General features: G+C 35.7%; 5 protein-coding genes and 1 pseudogene across 5 annotated transcripts; 2 read left to right on the top strand and 4 right to left on the bottom strand.

Moving 5' to 3' along the window:
- LOC104722116 (SUMO-conjugating enzyme UBC9) lies at window positions 7,896-9,461 on the bottom strand. The gene is made up of 5 exons (XM_010440225.2): window positions 9,285-9,461; window positions 9,064-9,181; window positions 8,579-8,706; window positions 8,364-8,468; window positions 7,896-8,238 (listed from the first exon to the last, which is right to left on the bottom strand). Exons 2-5 carry the CDS (start codon window positions 9,131-9,133, stop codon window positions 8,095-8,097), a joined length of 447 nt encoding a protein of 148 aa, XP_010438527.1. The 5' UTR covers window positions 9,134-9,181; window positions 9,285-9,461; the 3' UTR covers window positions 7,896-8,094.
- Window positions 10,117-12,426, bottom strand: LOC104722115 (S-type anion channel SLAH2-like). Its single transcript, XM_010440223.2, has 5 exons — window positions 12,269-12,426; window positions 11,721-12,096; window positions 10,870-11,640; window positions 10,746-10,777; window positions 10,117-10,653 (listed from the first exon to the last, which is right to left on the bottom strand). Exons 2-5 carry the CDS (start codon window positions 12,087-12,089, stop codon window positions 10,257-10,259), a joined length of 1,569 nt encoding a protein of 522 aa, XP_010438525.1. The 5' UTR covers window positions 12,090-12,096; window positions 12,269-12,426; the 3' UTR covers window positions 10,117-10,256.
- LOC104722114 lies at window positions 13,639-15,501 on the top strand (annotated as a pseudogene).
- Window positions 15,458-18,402, top strand: LOC104722111 (trichohyalin-like). Its single transcript, XM_019231780.1, has 3 exons — window positions 15,458-15,479; window positions 15,633-15,885; window positions 15,995-18,402. The coding sequence occupies exons 1-3, from the start codon at window positions 15,458-15,460 to the stop codon at window positions 18,201-18,203; spliced, it is 2,484 nt and encodes an 827-aa protein (XP_019087325.1). The 3' UTR covers window positions 18,204-18,402.
- LOC104722112 (ylmG homolog protein 1-2, chloroplastic-like) lies at window positions 18,585-19,282 on the bottom strand (the record flags this gene model as incomplete). The annotated part of the gene is given in 1 exon segment (XM_010440220.2): window positions 18,585-19,282. A coding segment is annotated over 1 exon segment (465 nt), but the record flags the coding sequence as incomplete, so codon positions are not given.
- On the bottom strand, window positions 19,948-20,916 carry LOC104722113 (ylmG homolog protein 1-2, chloroplastic). The gene has a single exon (XM_010440221.2). The coding sequence runs from the start codon at window positions 20,841-20,843 to the stop codon at window positions 20,181-20,183; it is 663 nt and encodes a 220-aa protein (XP_010438523.1). The 5' UTR covers window positions 20,844-20,916; the 3' UTR covers window positions 19,948-20,180.

Below are 21,043 nucleotides of genomic sequence, written 5' to 3'. Positions count from 1 at the left end.
GAAAAGAAAAAGAAACAGAGATTCTTCTGGTGAAAAAAATCTTTGAGAGAGATTTGTATAGAGAAAGAGAGAATGAGAGAGAGTTAAGTTTAAAGTGAAGAAGATTCAGAAGTCACTGTTAAATCCTACTTTATAGGATCTTTCGGGCTTTAGCCATAATTGGTAAAATATATTAATCATAAAAAGAAATATATATTTTAAAAATTATTAGCCTTTTAATTTTCTTATATCTCCTTTTTTTTTTTTGACAATAATTCGTATATCTCTTCGAATAGATTTTTTAATTTTAAAAGAGGGGATGTATGTTTTAATTGTGAAGATTCAAAATACTAGTATCTTTTAAAAAAAAACTGATTCAAAATACTTTGGGAAAATGTAAAAAAAAAATGATTCAAAAACTTTGGAAAATATGTTTTCACGTAAAAATATTGGGTCAATATATTTGAAACTACGTAAAAATATTCTAAAAATATATCATTTTGTTAAATTATACTCTCTTTCTTTCATAAAAAATGTTATTCTACTGTTTGTCATATACTCATATACATATTAAAAAATAATCTCTTTGCACTTTGCACTTTAATAATACATTAAGTTTATTTTTATTTCTTAATTAATAAACTAACATAATAGGGTTAAATTTGATAGTATTTGCTTAGTAAAATTCGTATTGAAAATAGAAAACAACAAATTTATGAAATACAGAAATAATACATTTAAAATGAAATTTTTGTGAAACAAAAAAAGTACTAATCACTAGTATTTGATATCAGTTTATGAAAATAACACTAATAGTGTAAAATTTAAGACGTTTGATTTTTTTTTGTGAAACGGAAATATAGCTGTTATCTATCTGTTTGTTTCTTTTTTCTTTTTGGGAGGTTTTAAACATTCTCAAAATCGTCACTTCTCCCATTGATATGATAATATTAGCCACATATTCTTTGATTCACTCAGATTTTTCCCCATACGGGACGCCGCATTCATATAAACAAATCATATATTGACACGTATTTTGTTTGAGATATACTTTTGATGTCCGCGCGTGGCTTCTAGTCTCTTTGATATACGTTATCACGTGACCCCAAGATACCCGGTCCCCGCTTTTTTTTNTTTTTTTTTTTTTTTTTTTTTTTTTTTTATAACTGCTTTCATATTTTTTTGGTTGAAAAAAAATATCTTTTATTTTAATATTATATTTGTTTACTTAAAGACAAATTTTTACTAAACATTTTCAAAAAAATACTATTAAAAAATAATATAGCATGACTTTCACATAGGTTTGACCGACATATGTATGTAGGAGCGACTTGTTTGAGCTGTTTCGTGCAATTGCATTCATTTCTTATGAACAACCAACCTGTCACGTGATATGTTTTCCTTAAAGTGCTTATTCAACAGTAAACAAAAAAATACTACTATTTGTGTAAATACTATATATTCATTTCCCAAATGAGTATTGAGTATTAGTATACGTTTAATTCCAAGTTTCCAACTACTGCAAAATAAAGGGAATCACAATCTTATTTTCCGGTTGAGAAAATATACAATATTTGTTTCTGTTAATATATGATTTTTTTAAGGACAGCATAGTAACCAAATTATTCAGTAAAATCTTGTTAATTTATACAAATGATAACTAACGTGGCGGCCAACATATATAGGCTTTGGCGCTTATTTTTATTTGTTTCCGTTTCAAGGCTTTTGTCCTTAACAATTTATTTATTGTTAAACGTTCAATGATGAATAAAAAGCGATATTTAAAGGGTTTTTGATATAATATAACTGTGTAAAATGAATTAATATTTATGTGTTGTAAACATTTTATACATCTGAGAAACGTTTTTTTTCTTCCTCTCTTTACATTGAGATTGTTAATTTTTGGTTTTAATGACTGCTTTTTGATACAGACGTTATTCATAGCTGAAGTATATATAATCTGGAGATGTCCATACTAAATTTATTTTACTAACTTGTCCTGGTCTGAGTCTGAAAAGTCCAATTTTGTTGAAATAAAACCCCCCAAATAGTGTTTTAATTTTGTAAATTAAAGTTGTGTCGATATATATGTCATCTCAAACCCGAGTTCTGATTTAGTTTAGGGTTGGCATGGCAAAGCTCAATATGAAACCAAAACAAGAAAAACGAGCGAATATTTGTTTGTTACGTTAGTCTGACGAGGAGCACAATAAGGCTGACTAAAAACAATCCAAAACATGATTGAGGTGGCATGAAATCCTGTGTGATCAGATTTGACCATTAACCTTAATAAATCAAGCATTAATATTAAACGTCTCACAACAAGAACAGAGCATAAGTTTTTTTTTTTTTTTGAACAGAGCAATAGTTTTCAGTACTAATTCACACCTCTACGTCATTGTAATGTTTCAATCGTTAATCTTTGTAGCTAAATGAAATTTATGTATATTTAATTAGTACAATTTGTCATTGGTTTTCATCAAAACATACTGATCATAACTTCCACAAATAATGTTTTGTATATAATTAAATACAAACCGAGAGCGAAGACAACCAAAAAATAAGGTGTGTGAGAGAAGGCGAGAACGATTTGATTCTGGAGATCCAAAGTGGGAAGGACGAGAGAGAGAGAGAGAGAGAAAGACATGGAGAATCCTTTGGATTGACAAAAGACAAACCCCGAGGTTTAGTGCAGTGTTCTTGGCCACTGTCCTCCATTGAGCCAAGTGACCAATCCACGTATATATATTATATATGCGTCCATATATACTATATAAACCATATTGTAATACGTACATGTGTATTACTTAAAAACGACAATTAAGTGGGTACATTGAAATTTAGACAAACTGAATCTTTTGATTGGACTAGGCTTGACCACGTTTTTCTTTTTATTTCGGAATTAATCGTTATAATCAGTAAATATTTACTTCTATAGCGTTAAAACCTACAAAAACGAATGTCCAAATTTTTGACTTCCCTCCATCCTTAGTATTTGTTCAGGTCGGGCATGATGTCGCTTGTAAAAAGTTTAGTATAGGAACACATGCAATTTCCATATCAAGTAGCAAACGAAAATCCAAAATCGAAAATTAAATTCTTCCTAATGATTAGTAACAACAATTGAATCAAATTATTGTGTAGGAGAATCAGTCCATCCTCTCCATGGTGAAACAGATGATATAATCCGCTATATGATGTCATGAATACTTTCTATTTTGGAGCGACAACAACTTCCAACCATTGACAATAAGACTTCAATGACTACGTACAGTGTTGAAGTGATATATCCAACCCAATTAAAAAAATCCTTTGGTTCACCATTAATCGGTGACACGTGATGATAAAACTTTAAAAAGATTGCGCGAAAGATCTTGTGCAAAGCTGATATAATGTGAGCATAACGTGTCCATTTACGGTTATGAACGAAGAATCCAAATAGAAATAAACGAAACTTGGTAGTATAATAAATAAATTGAAAGGACAAAAGATTCATTCTAAAAAGAAGGGCCACCCCTCAAAATATCAAAACGTCGAAAGCTTTATCACCATTAATTAGTTATATATAATTTGATGTACGTTGGTCTTGGTGCATATTGCTTGAAACTAATTGAGAACGAGCTCGAACTTTGATGGACAAATAAAGACTAGAGAAGGTCACCGCTTGAGTGATTATTTCTCAACCAAGTTAACGATAATATAAACAAACTAGAATCGGACCGCGCTATAACGCAGGAATTGTTTATTAATATATATATATATGATATTAATAGATTAAAATATTTTATATTTTCATTCTTAGTTTTTACAGTTAATTATACTAAATCACATATTTGTGTAATGAATTTCAATAAAAGAATAATAGGGAAAAAAGAGAGTAAATGGTAATAAAATGAGTTTTGATAAAATAAATATTAAAAAGTTTAGAAAAGTACTAACAACACACAAATAATAGATAATTCAATTTGATCATTTTAGTAGTAGAAAATAGTAATCTACATAAGATATTATAAAAATATTCTGCTTGTAAAAGTTACACTAATATGTATAATGTAATGAACCATAAGAACAATTTATCATTTACCCAAAAATGTTAGTCTAATTTATCATTTACTCAAATTTAGCAAAACAATTTATCATTTACTCAAATTTATCTAATTTGAAATTTAGCAAAACATTAAAGCCGAAAAAATTATCATTGACTCTTTTTAAAAATATCAAAATCATATTTCTTGAACTGAAAACAAATTAAATAAATAAAACCCGGAACTACTAATCCCACTATTTTCATTACATCATAATTATTTATTATTTTGTGTTGTTAGAATTTTCTAACTTTGGTTTTATTTTTTATGTTAATGAGTTTGCTTAGGATAGATATTTACAGGTTTTTTCTTTAGATTCTCTTGGAAACGGGTAAAAAATAAAAGTATTAATATAGTTCATATATTAAGTCAAATTATTTACAAAAATGTAAAATAGTTCATAGATTAAGTTAAATTATGTATATACCTGATTCACATAACAACAATATTAGTAATTTGATAATTTTTGTAATGCTTCATATGTCCTGAATACAATAAAAAATATTAATCAAATTCATAATTGAGTTTGATAGTCGTAATCAGCATCATAATTAGAAAATATTAAATGAAATTTTGTACATACCCGTATCACATAAGAAGATACGAGTTTGATAGATTCACAATGGTTTTGATGTTCCAGTAAAATTAAAATTAAAAACATTAACATATATCATATTGGGTAAAAATACATGAATATAGTAAACAAAATCATAAATAAATAAAAACATCAGAAAAATTATTGTTCATATCGATAGAGATATGTGAAAATTTTGAAATCTAATCATATATGGTTGCTAAACTGTATTTATTGGTTGTTTCCAAATTGAACAATAATGTTGCATAAATTATGCTAATGTTACAAACGTTTTCCGTTTTTTAGGCAACTCAAAATTGATAGAGATATGTGAAAATCTCATAACATCTTTCCATATCTTTTTTAAATTATCATTAGTATTTTTATTATACATATTAAGAATGATAACAAAATTGATAGAAAATATTTATGTAATTATAAACATATCATTAATTCTCATTAGTATTTTCGTTTTTGTATAGTTATATAATTTAAAATTTATCTTTCATATTTTTAAAATTATTTAATTATATTACCATTATTTATGAATTATATTTAATTGGAATCTAATTCCGGAAATATATACTAATATATAATGAAAACTAAATTAGTTTACATATATAAAAGATTGAGATCTTACTGATTGATAGTCCGATTTAATATCAATAAATTTAAAATAAACATTAATTATGTATGCATGTTTGTTAGTTTCCTAAATTGTAGGAAAATATATATTATCTTAACTATTATGGTTTATTTTCTAAGAGACTTTATTATTGTTTACATTTATGATTTATTTTATGATTTATTTTTTGGAAAACCCGATAACCCATTTATAACGCTGCAGATTTTTTTTTTTCGAATCTGACTCCCTTAATTTCGGGTTATTTTTGTGAAATTGATCCGACTTGGAAGCACTTTTGTACTTCTCTTTTACTTATATAGGATATCAACATTAACGTCTGAGTTTTCGAGTTTTCCCAAGCTAATGTTATGTCTTGGAGCAGAAGCTATACGGTCTCGACTCGTGAGTACTACTCTCAAGTCATTATCGTAGACAGCCTTAGTTTCCAAGCAAGAAATGTTGGTCTTTTGTGTAAAAATTCAATTAGCTTACATATTTACTAGAAATTTGTTCCGCTCTATGTTTTTATATATATTAAATACATTATACGTAAATAAAGCAAATTTCAACTTTAAAATAACCTTTGAAAATTATTAATTATTTGTTGAAAGGCGCGTCCAAACTTATCGATCATCGTAGCTAGCTTCTACCGTACTAGCTTTGTTGTTAGGTAAAACATGGGAATCGAACAAAGAGTAAATAGTTAAACCAGTCTGTTTTAGGATCTGGTTCAAGACAAATTATCTGGTTTGGAGAGTTTCCTTTTCAGTTTTCACCGAAACTTTTTACCGTGCCTCGTGACTCCTTGTCTCCGATACTCTTGTGACCGGCTGAGTGTCCATTTTAATTTAATGTTTTCTTCAACAGAAATTGTTTGGTTTAATTGTTTAAAAGTTCTGATTTATCCTTCATGGCAAATTCAGTTTAAGTCTTTGTTCAAAAAAAAAAAAAAAAGAAAAAAGGCAATTTCAGTTAAGTTTTTACAAAATATGTAATTTGAAGATTCAAGTAAGGATATAAACGTCTTATTAAAAATTAGTAATAATTAAATCTACCAAAATTTAGAAAAAAGTTAAGTTCTATATAGTCTTTAAACATCTTCCATGCTCAACGTGATCGTGGTTGTTTGGGTTGCATCGGGAGTTAGTCTGCCTTTTCTCTTGAGACTTGGTGTATTACTTTCTTATAGTAATATATAGTTTTCGTGTTTTGATACATGAAACATGACCGTTGGGGGGTCGATATAGTTGACCACTTTTAGTGGATTTAATTTATTTAAATCTATGAATATCTCTTTCTTTTTGTCTTAATCCTTAAATTGGAGGTATACTTGACCAAACAATTTTTTTAAAAAAAATTGGCCGTATACTTTTTAGATGATAGTCCATTGAGTTATGTAAAAGCCTCGAATTAATGAAGAAAAGGGTTGACACTAATGAAAAACAATTTCAATAGTAAGATAACACTATAACAACCCTAGTTTACCGGTTTTATTATACACTTTGTCAACTTCGAACCTATAGACCTCATGAACAAATGCAATGGTTTAAAGTGCTTAGAAAAGTTTTTTAAAAATACACGCACGTAGTGTAGATAAGAATTACTATAAACTAGTATATAGTTAAGTCCTACAGTTACATATTTACAATAGAACTATTATGAAGTACAAGACAAAACTTTAAACAAAAGAAAATGTAAAAAAGACAAAGTTAATCAATGCGACTGCAATGAACCCACACAAAGACCTTATGTGATGCTGATTTACATGTGCATCTACCTAGTGGTTGTTTCAATGCATTAGGAGGAAAAATAACATTCGGTTCGAATAAAATTTTCTTTTAAAAAGTTTTATCAGTAGTGCTCGAGTAGTGAAAACATACATTTAATTAAAAACTTATTCGAATGGACTTGGAAGCCTCGGTAAACCCAATATACAGTATATCAAATTATATACAAGTGTTGGAGTTTCAAGAAAGATAATAAACTTTGATTTATATAACTCTCAAATTAATAAAAGACAATTCTGAATTGATTATACAAGTGGGAGACTAGCACTTTCATTAAACATAATATACATTCTTGAATTTTCTGGATGAATCGTTAACAAACTTACGAGAAAATTTTACCAAAAAATTTACAAACATGTAAAGAGGGATCTAATTCATGGATTAAACCTTCTATTTAAAATATTCTCTATCATTGAAGTGAAAAGGTCTAATATGGCAAAAAGTTTTAGTAGCTTTGAGCATACTATTTGGGAAAAAGGTGGTTTGTTCCTTCCTAACGAATAATTCAAGTACTCTGTTCCATATCCGACCAATCTCGCATCTGCTTGGAATAGATTTAATTGGTAAGAAGTTGATAACTTTAACATCATTGTCAAACCGTACTCTTAAGCCCATATGAACCCAACAAAACAAATTAGTGACTCCAGTTTCCTTAAATGGTTCATGTGATAAAAGTGGAAATAGTACTTATGTGACTTATAAACGACAAGGCTCGTGATTCTATGTTTTGATAGAATGAAAAGAATACTAGGCATTAGCGTTGATGATGATCGAAGAGAAAAAGGGGAAAAAGACCAACTGACGACCAAAAAGAGTCCATTTTAAGTAGAAGAACACACACACAATAAACAAACATTAGATGGGATGATTTAAAGGGTTTATAGTTCCATGGAATGGAATGGAATGAAATGGAGATCATATGATTTTCTTAAGGATCCTGTCTACACAAATTTTATGAGACAGACAAAGTCTATATAGATCATTACAATAGCAATAAGAAGAGTTTAATTATTAGGGGCTCTTCCTAAAAGGACAGTAACTGCGTCAGCCCATGGCGTACTTTTGGGTCCAGGTCCGAGCAGTGGACTCGTACTTGTTCTTGTCTGTCTTGTACATGTGAGCTATCTCAGGGACCAAAGGATCATCCGGGTTTGGGTCCGTTAACAACGAACAGATCGATAGCAGCACCTGTTGATGCACACATACCAAACGCATTGTTACAACTAAATAATGCTCATATGAACCAAGTAAAACTGATGTAAAACCTTGTCTGGCTCATGTGATGAAAAATGAGGAAGAAGAAAAAGGAAAACCTTGGAAATAGTGAGCGCGGGACTCCACTGCTCCTTCAAGATGTCGAGACAGATGCTACCATTGCTGTTAATGTTTGGATGGAACACCTTCGTCCTAAAAGCCACCTACATTTTTAACAAACCATACATATAGCAACGTAAATCAAGCTACCACAGAGAAGGAGAGCATGCAAAAGCAACCATAGAGAGAGAGAGAGAGGGAGTTGAAATTTAACCTTAGGAGGCTTAAAAGGGTAATCCGGAGGGAAATGAATCGTTACAAGAAAAACTCCTCCGGAGTAAGGGCTATCAGATGGACCCATGATCGTAGCCTGCCAATGAAACATGTCTTCCGCAACGGGTCCTGTCAAGCAATAGTTTTTAATATCAAAACCCAAAGAGCAACAACAACAGAGGTTTCTTATTTTATAAGACCTCATCACAAAATAATGAAACCAGATCTATCAACGAATCAAAACAAGTTTGAACCTTTTGGCCTGAAATGATTCAATCCAGCTGAATTACAATCAAAATGATAATCATGCAGCTGAATTACCCAAAAAAAGTTTATGGATAATTTAGATCTAAGCTAACGAGAGATCAATACCAAACCGTCTTACACAAACACAAACCAGCTCAAAAGAAGATCAAAACCTAGGATCCATCATCAAGCAGGCAAGAGCAACACGAAATATTGAATAAATAAAAAAGAGGGGGGAACCTGCGCTACAAGAAGTAGGAGGATCCTTCTGCAGATCCTTCAATTCCTTCAAAATCCGTTTCGATGCCATAACCAAAAAAAACCTACGAATCCCAAAATTCCAAAAATTTGAAGGTTTCTACAATCCAAAAAAAAACGAATCACAAGAGTCAGCTGAGGATCAAAGAAGACAACAAGCCAGATAAATATAAACGAAGGGAGAGAAGATCCAAAATTATTACCTGGCGGATTGAATCAAGTTGTCGTTTCGGCGTTGTTGGGTGGTTCTACGAATTTGGGAGAAGAAGAAGAAGAAGAAGAAGAAGAAAGGGTGGTGGTGGTGGTGATGGTGAGAACGAACGGAAGAGAGAAGATGTAAATGTAATGTGGTCGCGACCACAATAAATAGGGTGCGGATAGATTCTGGTTCGTTGATTAGTGGACTGGACTCCTTCTTCTTTAGATTCGATTTTATTTTTTAATTATAACCTTTTATTTTTTCTTTTCTTCTTTTGTGTGTGTGGGTGGGCCAAACTTAGCGTTGTACCTACGGCATGAGAAATAAAATAAAAACGCGGTTGTTCTTATGATCGTATCCATGTGGCGCCGGTGGTTTCCCCCATTCGCCTTTTAGCCGACGACGTTTCTAGTCAAACAAAAATCGTATGATCTTACGGCTGAGATTTTTTTTACTTTTATTTATTTGCTTTCAAGAGTAAACCAATTGGGTAGAGAGATTATCAAAACATAACGTAACTGTCGTGCCGTCTACACACTATTTTCGACGGGATATGATCTACCTCGTTATTTATTATATAGTACTGATATCGTGAAGGTCGTGGTTGGTGTGACTAAAAGAAGACTGCATCTGACTATGAGCTTGCTTCACATGATTTTTACGTACTCTCTCACAGTATCACTCACACGAGTCTTGTTACTTAGATGGAATTTGGTTTGAAGGTGTGAAAGTGGTTTTGACTAACCAATCATTTTGATTCGAATCGTTTAACACGAGATTCTGATTATATTTCCAAAATTTAAAGCAAATTCAAATCAATTAATGTATCCCCAAAATGACTTAACTTAATTTCTAGAATTTATTATTGTTTGAACCTAATGCTCATGACTCTGCTTCTTCCAAGTATATTATGATCAAACTTATCTGAGTGTGGGACTTTTACGTACCAAGGGCTGTTTTTATTCAAGAATGATCTCTAATTTGAATTTCTTACCCTGGGAGGACAATCTACTTTTATGAATGGTGGAGATTCTATATCTGTTTCATTATCTTCCGGGTCCAAAACCTCAAGACATGATCTCTCAGTACTATTTCCCAGCTGGTTTCCTTTTGTGAGCTGTTTAAACCATCTCTTCTGCTTCGGTTGCTCTGCGCTTATGGCAATGACAACGTCATTAGGGAAGAGATCACCTTGTACAAAAGCGTGCATCACCGTCAATCCTAGCACACCTATCACCGTCACAGTTGCTGCTCCCGACATCACTACCGACAGTATCTTAGTTGCCACTCCCGTTACTTCGTCTGAATATTTTATCGTCGCGCTGGCCACTGCCGTCATTGGAAACGTGTATGCCCACCAAGCTAGCGAGAATCTGACATTTTTACAATAGTTAATTATGTGACTATGTCAGATAACATTTATTGTATTGAATTTGATACTTGCAGTTAAAGAAATAGCTTATACCTGAATCCGCGGAAAAAGTTGATCCGACATACCTGAAACAAGAATCACAGCAAGCAACGTAGTTAACTTGTGGGGTAAGCAACGTAGTTAACTAGGAATTACGTGACTGAAAAAACCAAATTACCAGAGAAAAGTACAAGAACAAGGAGATGAAGTAAGCAAGACGCGAACCGAGATCAAAAGAGGCTGAGATCTTGGTCCAGGCCATTGAAGCTACTGCCGGTGCAGCCACAAAGAGGAAGAAAACAGGGTGAAGCTCTTTAGGTAAGGTTTCGTTTGTGGGAAGTCTCTGATAGAGAGTCACAAATAAGACCAAATAATAAGCCAACCCCACGGCAAAGAAGAACATTGGTCCTTCTTTCAACCCCATTGTTGCTCCTAGAAGTGCTCCAGCGAAGTTACCGACAATAGAAAGGTGGTTTGTAGGGTTAGCGACTTTGGAGAGGCGCCGTTGTCCACCAGACATCCACTGTCCGTAAATCTTCATCTCAAGAAACAAGATTGGAGCCATAAGGAAATACCAAAGTGTAGATGGAAGATGCGAGATGATGGAGTGTGGGATTCCAAGTGCCAAGAAGAGGATTGATATGAGAGGAGCGAAGAAGAAGTTGACTCGGATCGGATGCCGGAACTCACGGCGGACCGCCTCGAAGTAGAGGATGGTTTTGAGGAGGTAAGTGATGGAAACGGCGAGGAGGAGGAGAAGAGAGATCCACCAGAGCACGTGGTTGATCACTTGCGTCACGTGCAAGAACCTCTCGGCGTTTGTGGTTGCTAAGGTCTTCCACATGATGGCTTGACTGCTTACTCCAAGACACATCCCGTACGATGTGATCGGAAACCGTAGAAGAAACGGCCACGTTTTGTCCTCAGGCAGAACTATCGTCTCCTTCTCCTGTTAAACCACCAATTAAACCACCAAACACAAGAACGAACCATGCATAAACATACAAAAATGAACAATCAATATAAGACCTTGAGAGTTTCAAGTTCGGGGCCTTGAAGAGCATCAAAGAATCTATCAGCGGTTAAAGATTCAGTGATCTCTTTATCCTGCAACGAACTCTCGATAGGTTTTCCACGTAAATTCGAAATCTGACGTTCTAGCTTCCCTGACATGGTCCTGAAAAGGTCATACCTCTTGTCGTGGAAGTTTCTAGAAGCTTCTTGATCAAGAAACATGGCACCTCGGGGCATAGACTTGGAATGATGAAAATTCATCTTCCTCCCCCCGTTTCGTGTCTCTAGTCTCGAGAACTCTTTGCAACTAGATTGACGTTGGTTTTGAAATAGATTTGGGTTTGCTGAAGAAATCAAAGGACTGACCGATCTTGGATTATTCATCTTTTCCCTGTTTTTAGTACATAAATTTGGAACTATATTTATAAAGATCCATATACATATAAACCAAATCAAAACATCACATCAAACTTTGCAAATGGATTAGTTGTATTTATATATAATAACAAAAAAAAAACACATGTGAGCCACACACACATATATAAATGAATATAGATACTTACAGACAGCGCTAGAATATGAAGAGAAAGTGATAGAAACAGAGAAATGTAGATCTGATCAGTGTGTTTTGGAAAGAAGAGAGGAGGGAGTAAGTAAGTCGGTGTGGCCGTATATGAAGTCAAATAAGTCCTCTGAAAGGGGATACTTTTGTAAAATGTGTGGGACAGAACTAAAGGGGTCTTTTGTGTTTTGGTTTTAGTGCTGTCAAGATAAAGCTTCTAATATCTTTCACTTTTTGTTTCTATTTGAGTTGTTTTGTTTTGACTTGTCCTACTCATACATTCACTTGCGTTAGTTGTTTTTATATGTTCATTCACAGCTCAACCGATATGATCCAATGATAATAACCGGCCTGAAATTAGTACCACGCTATTGCTAAATAGATCCGGGGATAATCACGTATTGCTTACCGGCCTGAAATTAATCCAAAAATTATGCAAACTAGGTTGCGCAAAAAAAGAAGAAGAAGTAATATCAGAGATAACGACCACGATACAATAGAGATAACACGTTCCTTGTCCTTGGAATGTATCTAGTGGACACGAGAGTCAAGCAGTCAATAAAAGAGGCGGCTTTTTGCACTCTCGTTTAGTCGCGTCCGCGCTTCGTAATAACCGTTCCGTACATTCGTCAATGAAATCGAATATCCTATTTTTTTTTTTCTTTTTTTTTTTAATCTACTATAACATGTTGTTGTAAGTTGTAGTAATGAAAAATGGACTTTGTTTCTGTAAAAAGAGGTTTTATAATTCAGCATTTATTACTCATCGATTACATAAACCTTTGTGAGTATGTTTATAATACAGTTACTAATGTATTAGGATTTAGGAATGAACATCTTAACCATACTCCATCCAAAGTCCAAACCAAACATAAACTGAAATGTCCACCCACATAGTAGACTATGCTTGTGCCAAATGGTTTGAGAAGTATATAGAACAATGTCATAGTGATTAGTGACAATATCATAAATTATACACAGTTTCAAATTCTTTTAAACTGAAAATTTTGCTGTCTTGAAATTTTAGAATATAAAACTGGTTATGTAATATTGGGCACTTTTTCTAATGGGCTATATAAATCATCCTATGAAGCCCGTTTAGAAGATCCTTTCATCAGTCACATCTAACGGCTGCAAAACCACAGAGACTGTGGGTCAATTATATGACGTATTGACGTGTGACATATGTTTTATACCTTTATCCAACGGATTAAGATAATCTCATCTAACGGTCACAAATGAACGATGTATTTGTAATGTGAATACGACAAAACAGCACAAGTCTCTCTCTCTCTCTCTTTCTCCCTCCATTTTTCAGTAATAAGCAAATTAAAAGCACCAAGAACAAAAGAAGCCATTCTTCTTCTTATACCAAAGTTTCTCAATCTACAAAACAAAAAAAAGTTTACATTTATCCTTTTTTCTCTTGCTAGGCCTGGACCGCTCAGTAAAAGAAAAAAAAATGGTGAAACCGAGAGTTTTACTATGTCCCGAACCCAGGAGAGACACGCCGGAGAAGAAACCACCGCCGGCGTCAACTGAAGATCCAAATCGAGAGAGGTTTAATCATCTTCCTCGTTCTTTTTGAATTTTTTTTTCATGAAAAGTTCCTTCTTTTATGACCGATCCTTTGATTCTTCTTGCTCCTTAAAAGTAGGGTTTACGGCTCAGAATCAGACATTACCGAGAAACACAGTGAGGGTTTTTTCAAAATCCTAGACGAGATTGAGGAAAAAGCTTTATCAATTTTTAAGTTTTCGCTTCTGATTGATGACGTGAGTGACTCGCTGAAGAATGAGGAGGAAGAACGACTAAGAGTGGTTGAAGCGAGGGAGAGGGAGATTAGTTTGCTTGAAGAGTCGCTATGTGATAGATTAAGTGTTTTAGAGGAGAAAGAGATTGATTCTGATTTGAGACAGGTCATCATGATGTTGGTGCTTGTGAAGCAGAGTGAAGCAAGGGATAAGGAGCTTGACTTGATTGAGGAAGCTATCAAAGAGAAGACTGCTGAGTTGAAGAGAAAGGAGGAGACTTTTGAGCTGAAAGTACTCAAAGAGTCTGAAAAATGGAGAGAGGAGACTGAACTGAGCAGCAAAATCCTTGAGATTAAGGAGAAGGCACTGGGAAAAATGTTGAATGAGATTGCGTTGAAGCAGATGGAATTAGAAGAAAGATCAAAACAACAAGTTATAGAAGCAGAATCTCGGAAGAGATCCAACTTTGAGCTTGAGCCTCCCTTGTTGGTAAGTAATGATAGTGCTGCTCTTACTCCTCAAGCCAAAAAACAGAAATCTCAGGAAGCAAAAGATGAAGACATTGAAGTTGTTTACACAGATGAAACTGATGAGGATCCAACATCATTAACTTGTCATGATACAGATGATTTCAGCAAGTTAATGAGCTCGTTTGCTGTTGATCAAGTATGGGCTTTATATGATCCTAGAGATGATATGCCTAGGATCTATGCTCAGATCAGGAGAATTTTCGACTCCGAGTTGAGTTTGCAGGTGACATTACTAGAGCCTGTCAAGACTACAAAAGATAAGAAATTTATTCGTAGTGGTTGTGGTAGATTCGAATATGGAGATACAGAGATCAAAAGCCATTTGATGTTTTCTCATGAGATGCATCATATAACATGTGCCAACATTGTCATCGTGAACCCAAGAAAAGGAGAAACATGGGCTCTTTTCAGAGATTGGAATGCAAGTTGGAACAGTCACCCGATCTGCACGAGTCTCCTTATAGATATGACTTTGTGAGAGTCATCTCTGAGTTTGATGATCTTACAGGTATTCGAGTGGCCTATATTGGGAGAGCTGAAGGATTTGCATCAGATATTAACAGTGCTGAGCATGGTGTCATCATACCAGGGGAAATGCAGAGGTTTTCTCATAAAGTTGCATCGGTTAAATCGAGTGGAGATGAGAAAGAGGGAATCCCAGCTGGGTCTTTCAAGGAAGCTACATCGAGATATGATCCTGAGGTTGAGGAGGTGGTGGAAATGAGAATACAAAGCAAAGATTGTGGTAAAGCTCCAAACGTTGAAGATCAAAATGGGTCTACAAAAGATCTGCCCATTATATTAGATTGAGGGACTCACATTTAACTATATAACTTATCAAGTGTGTGGCATTTTAAATGAACTAAAGCTAACATGTATAACCCATAACCAAGGTTTTGAACAAAAATGGAAATGTCCACTCCTATGTGTATGTGCTTAAAGGTGTGTCTTTTATCCAACGGTTGCAAAACCAATTATACGCAGCAGGTCATGAGAAATCTGACGACTGACGTATGTTATATAATCCAACGGCTTACAAGCATTCCATCGAAAAGTCACAAAAGAAAGATGAATATTTAAGATAATAAGACAAGAAGCTTTCTCTGTCTCCCTCCATTTCTACTCAGTACAGCAAGAAGCCACTCTTCTTTTCCAAAATTTCTCAGTCTACAAAGTAAAGTTTACATTGTTTCTTCAAAAATCTTATTTTTCTTCTTGGATAAGCTCAAAGGCTTGGATCGCTCATTTAAAAAAAGAGTTTTACTATTTTCCGGAGGAAACACGCCGGAGAAGAAACCACCGCCGGCGTCAACTAAAGATCAAACTCTAGAAAGGTACAGTCTTTTTTGCCCATTTTTTGTATTATCATGAAAAGTTCCTTCCTTTATGACCGATCCCTTTGGTTTTTTGTTTTTGGGGCTCTCCTTGTTAACTAAAAAGTAGGGTTTATGGCTCAGACTCAGATAATTTGGTAATGACAGGGGATTCAGTGGAATCAGACGTTTCTGAGCAAAACAGTGAAGGGTGTTTCGAAACCCTAGACCAGATTGAGGAAAAAGCTTCATCGATTTTTGAGTTTTCGCTTCATTTTGTTGACGTGAGTGACTCGCTGGAGGAGGAGGAGGAAGAACGACTGAGAGTGGTTGAAGCGAGGGAGAAGAAACTTTGTTCGCTTGAAGATTCAGTATCTCGTAGAGCAAGTGTTCTAGAGGAGAAGGAGATAGATTTTGACTTGAGACAGGTCATTGAAGCAACCATCGTGATGTTGGTGCTTGAGAAGCAGAGTGAAGAAGCAGAGAATAATAAGCTTGGTTTGCTTCTCGATTCTACCACAAAGGAACTTGAAGATATGATGAGTGAGTTTGAAGGGAAGAAAGAGGAGGCTCGCCAGATGTCTGAGTTTATTCTTGAGAAGTTGAGTGAGTTAGAGAAGGCAAAGATGGATTTTGATCTGAAACAAAGGGATGAGACTGAGAGGCAGAACAAGGAAAGTGAGGCAAGGGAGAAGAAGCTTAAGGCACTTGAGGAAGCTATCACAGAAAAGACTGCTGAGCTGAAAAGAAAGGAGGAGACTTTTGAGCTGAAACTGAAAGAAGAAGCTGATAAACTGAGAGAGGAGAGTGAACTGAGGAGGAATGGTCTTGAGATTAAGGAGAAGGCACTGGAAAAAATGTTGAAAGAGGTTGAGTTGAAGCAGATGGACTTAAAAGAAAAATCAAAACAACAACTTATAGACGCAGAGTCTCGAAAGAGATCAAACCTTGAGAGTGAAGCAAGGGAGAAGGAACTTAAGGCACTTGAGGAAGCTATCAAAGAGAAGACTGCTGAGTTGAAAAGAAAGGAGGAGACTTTTGAGCTGAAACTGAAAGAAGAAGCTGACAAATTGAGAGAAGAGACTGAACTGAGGAGGAATGGTCTTGAGATTAAGGAGAAGGCACTGGAAAAAATGTTGAAAGAGGTTGAGTTGAAGCAGATGTACTTAGAAGAAAAATCAAAACAACAACTTATAGACGCAGAGTCTCGAAAGAGATCAAACCTTGAGAGTGAAGCAAGAGAGAAGAAGCTTAACTCACTTGAGGAAGCTATCAAAGAGAAGACTGCTGAGTTGAAAAGAAAGGAGGAGACTTTTGAGCTGAAACTGAAAGAAGAAGCTAATAAGTTGAGAGAGGACAACGAACTGAAGAGAAAAGGTCTTGGGATGAAGGAAGAGTCACTGGAACTGGAGTTGCAGCAGATGGAATTGAAAGAAAGATCAAACCAACAACTTGTAGAAGCAGAGTCTCGAAAGAGATCAAACCTTGAACTTGGGCCGTCCTTGTTGGCAAAGAATGATAGTGATGCTGCTTCTCTTACTCGCCAAGCAAAAAAACAAAAACCTCAGGAAGCAAGTGATGGAGACATTGAAGAAATTGTCTGCACAGATAAAAGCTATGAGGATCCTAAATTGTTAACTTGTCCTGATAGAAGGATCAATGATTTTAGCAAGTCAATGAGCTCTTTTGCTGTTGATCAAGTATGGGCTTTATATGACCCCAGAGATGATATGCCCAGGATCTATGCTCAGGTCAGAAGAATCTTTGACTCCCAATTGAGTTTGGAGGTGACACTACTTGAACATGTCAAAACTACAAAAGATGAGAAAGCTATTCTTAGTGGTTGTGGGAGATTCGAATATGGAGATACAGAGATCAAGAGCCACTTGATGTTTGTTCATGAGATGGATCACATCGTATGTGCCAACAATGTCATTGTGAACCCAAGAAAAGGTGAAACATGGGCTCTTTTCAGAGATTGGAATGCGAGTTGGAACAGTCACCCGGATCTGCATGAACCTCCTTATAGATACGACTATGTGGAAGTCATCTCCGAGTTTGACGATCTTTCAGGCATTGCAGTGGCCTATATGGGGAGAGTTGAAGGATTTGCATCGGTTTTTAACCGTGCTGAGCAGAATGGACCGATCAAGATCATAGTCTCACCGGGGGAAATGCAGAAGTTTTCTCATAAAGTGGCATCGGTTAAATTGAGCGGAGATGAGAAAGAGGGAATCCCAGCTGGGTCTTTTGAGCTAAACCCTGCTGCTACCCCGAGCTACGATTCGGTTGTAAATGAAAATGGGTCTACAAAAGATCTGCCCATTGTAATAGATTGAAGGATTCATGTACCTTTCTTATCAGTATTTGGCTTTTGAGGCTGCAGGAAGTAGTGAAACTGTGTAGTCTTTTTGGTTTATGTTTCTGTTATCTCTACGAACCTGTTTATCTTTTGAACTGAACCAACTTCTCATGTCAAAAAAGAAAGAGAATGCTTTAGGAAAAGTGGATTACTCTGTGTCTCTCAAAGTTTCAACTTTGTTTTCACATCGAAACAGTTTCACGACTTGCGCCTTAAACCTAACACAACGACCAGGAGGGTTCACAGCTTCACATGATCATCTCCTGTATGTTGATAAAATCTTCAGCTGTAAACAGTCTTACACTACAATCTACTTGTGTCGATACAAACTGAAACAACAATCCCCAAGCTTTTCGTATATCCACGAAACTTCCAAGTCTATTATTGAAACCAAATTCGTACATTTACATTATACACCACAGAACAGAAGAAAAGACTCAAACTTTAGAGTCTAATACATCGTTACCATATATCTCCAAATGCTATTAGTTATAGACAATATAAATGCCAAAGATAACCAGAAAGATCAGAACTTGATACAATCCATCATAAGCTTTGCATCAAAGCAGAGAGCAGAGTAGTGCTTTCAAACTATCCTCTGCTGTTGTTGAGAATCGAACCCAAAGTTCCCAAAACGGCGAAAGCAAGCAAAGGGCTAACGTCAAGCGTATCAAAGACCGGAGGGATAATGTTCCTGAAGAGATTAAGATAAGGATCACACAGATCCCTAATGGCAGACAAAGGCTGACGATCCCATGGGATGTTAGGGAACCAACTGAGCAAGACTCTGACCATCAGAACACCGCTGTAGATATCGAGCCATTTAGATAACCCAGCCGCAACTACAGTCAGTGGCGTGTTGAGATACCCGGCGGGACGATCACGTAGCGACGCGAAGAACAACGGACTCGCAGCTCGGAAAGATGACTGAATCTGTGGAGACAGGTGAACCATTGCGACGGAGAGCTTCTGAATTAGGGATTTGGTCACGACGCCGGCTAGAACGGCGAGTGTGGTGATTGACCTAGTCGAGTCGGAGAAGTGGAATTGAGAAGGGGCNTGACGATCTTTCAGGCATTGCAGTGGCCTATATGGGGAGAGTTGAAGGATTTGCATCGGTTTTTAACCGTGCTGAGCAGAATGGACCGATCAAGATCATAGTCTCACCGGGGGAAATGCAGAAGTTTTCTCATAAAGTGGCATCGGTTAAATTGAGCGGAGATGAGAAAGAGGGAATCCCAGCTGGGTCTTTTGAGCTAAACCCTGCTGCTACCCCGAGCTACGATTCGGTTGTAAATGAAAATGGGTCTACAAAAGATCTGCCCATTGTAATAGATTGAAGGATTCATGTACCTTTCTTATCAGTATTTGGCTTTTGAGGCTGCAGGAAGTAGTGAAACTGTGTAGTCTTTTTGGTTTATGTTTCTGTTATCTCTACGAACCTGTTTATCTTTTGAACTGAACCAACTTCTCATGTCAAAAAAGAAAGAGAATGCTTTAGGAAAAGTGGATTACTCTGTGTCTCTCAAAGTTTCAACTTTGTTTTCACATCGAAACAGTTTCACGACTTGCGCCTTAAACCTAACACAACGACCAGGAGGGTTCACAGCTTCACATGATCATCTCCTGTATGTTGATAAAATCTTCAGCTGTAAACAGTCTTACACTACAATCTACTTGTGTCGATACAAACTGAAACAACAATCCCCAAGCTTTTCGTATATCCACGAAACTTCCAAGTCTATTATTGAAACCAAATTCGTACATTTACATTATACACCACAGAACAGAAGAAAAGACTCAAACTTTAGAGTCTAATACATCGTTACCATATATCTCCAAATGCTATTAGTTATAGACAATATAAATGCCAAAGATAACCAGAAAGATCAGAACTTGATACAATCCATCATAAGCTTTGCATCAAAGCAGAGAGCAGAGTAGTGCTTTCAAACTATCCTCTGCTGTTGTTGAGAATCGAACCCAAAGTTCCCAAAACGGCGAAAGCAAGCAAAGGGCTAACGTCAAGCGTATCAAAGACCGGAGGGATAATGTTCCTGAAGAGATTAAGATAAGGATCACACAGATCCCTAATGGCAGACAAAGGCTGACGATCCCATGGGATGTTAGGGAACCAACTGAGCAAGACTCTGACCATCAGAACACCGCTGTAGATATCGAGCCATTTAGATAACCCAGCCGCAACTACAGTCAGTGGCGTGTTGAGATACCCGGCGGGACGATCACGTAGCGACGCGAAGAACAACGGACTCGCAGCTCGGAAAGATGACTGAATCTGTGGAGACAGGTGAACCATTGCGACGGAGAGCTTCTGAATTAGGGATTTGGTCACGACGCCGGCTAGAACGGCGAGTGTGGTGATTGACCTAGTCGAGTCGGAGAAGTGGAATTGAGAAGGGGCTTTATCGGTTGAGAGTACCGGAGAAGGAGCGGAAGTAACGGCGGAGGAGATGATGGTTTTAGGGTTTTGGAGGGAGAGATTGAAGGAGGGTTTACGGGGAAGGGAGACACGTGGACGGAGGAGGATTGGAGGTAATCTTGGGTTTACGAGGACTGAAGCGCGAAGAGCGAGACTGTTGGTAGTGGAAGAAGCCATCTTTTCTCGGCGCCGGAGAATGAATACTCTCACTCGGAACAATGTCTGGGGAGATAATAATAATAATAGGGTAACGAATCCTTCTTTATTTATTTTTTATCTTATATTTTTTTTTTTGTCGAAAATCTTATAATTTTTTTTTTTAATTCCAAAACTAGCTTCTTTATTTATTTTTTAATCAACGAATTTAATTAATTTCA

This window comes from Camelina sativa, chromosome 11 (assembly GCF_000633955.1).
Source record: "Camelina sativa cultivar DH55 chromosome 11, Cs, whole genome shotgun sequence".
NCBI classification, from domain to species: Eukaryota; Viridiplantae; Streptophyta; class Magnoliopsida; order Brassicales; family Brassicaceae; genus Camelina; species Camelina sativa.
Note: the sequence above shows the minus strand (reverse complement) of the source record. Positions and strands in the feature narration are given on the sequence as shown.

Excerpts from the sequence above, each read along its gene's own strand:
- LOC104722115 (XM_010440223.2), bottom strand. The coding sequence starts at position 12,089 with ATGAATAATCCAAGATCGGTCAGTCCTTTGATTTCTTCAGCAAACCCA. Across the intron at positions 11,641-11,720 it reads CCGAACTTGAAACTCTCAAG|GAGAAGGAGACGATAGTTCT; the intron begins GTCTTATATTGA and ends GTGGTTTAACAG. Across the intron at positions 10,654-10,745 it reads AACTTTTTCCGCGGATTCAG|ATTCTCGCTAGCTTGGTGGG; the intron begins GTATAAGCTATT and ends TAAAAATGTCAG.
- LOC104722116 (XM_010440225.2), bottom strand. The coding sequence starts at position 9,133 with ATGGCATCGAAACGGATTTTGAAGGAATTGAAGGATCTGCAGAAGGAT. Across the intron at positions 8,707-9,063 it reads TCCTACTTCTTGTAGCGCAG|GACCCGTTGCGGAAGACATG; the intron begins GTTCCCCCCTCT and ends ATTGCTTGACAG. Across the intron at positions 8,469-8,578 it reads ACCCTTTTAAGCCTCCTAAG|GTGGCTTTTAGGACGAAGGT; the intron begins GTTAAATTTCAA and ends TTAAAAATGTAG.
- LOC104722113 (XM_010440221.2), bottom strand. The coding sequence starts at position 20,843 with ATGGCTTCTTCCACTACCAACAGTCTCGCTCTTCGCGCTTCAGTCCTC.
- LOC104722111 (XM_019231780.1), top strand. The coding sequence starts at position 15,458 with ATGGAAATGTCCACTCCTATGT. Across the intron at positions 15,480-15,632 it reads GGAAATGTCCACTCCTATGT|ATAATAAGACAAGAAGCTTT; the intron begins GTATGTGCTTAA and ends TGAATATTTAAG. Across the intron at positions 15,886-15,994 it reads AAAGATCAAACTCTAGAAAG|GGTTTATGGCTCAGACTCAG; the intron begins GTACAGTCTTTT and ends ACTAAAAAGTAG.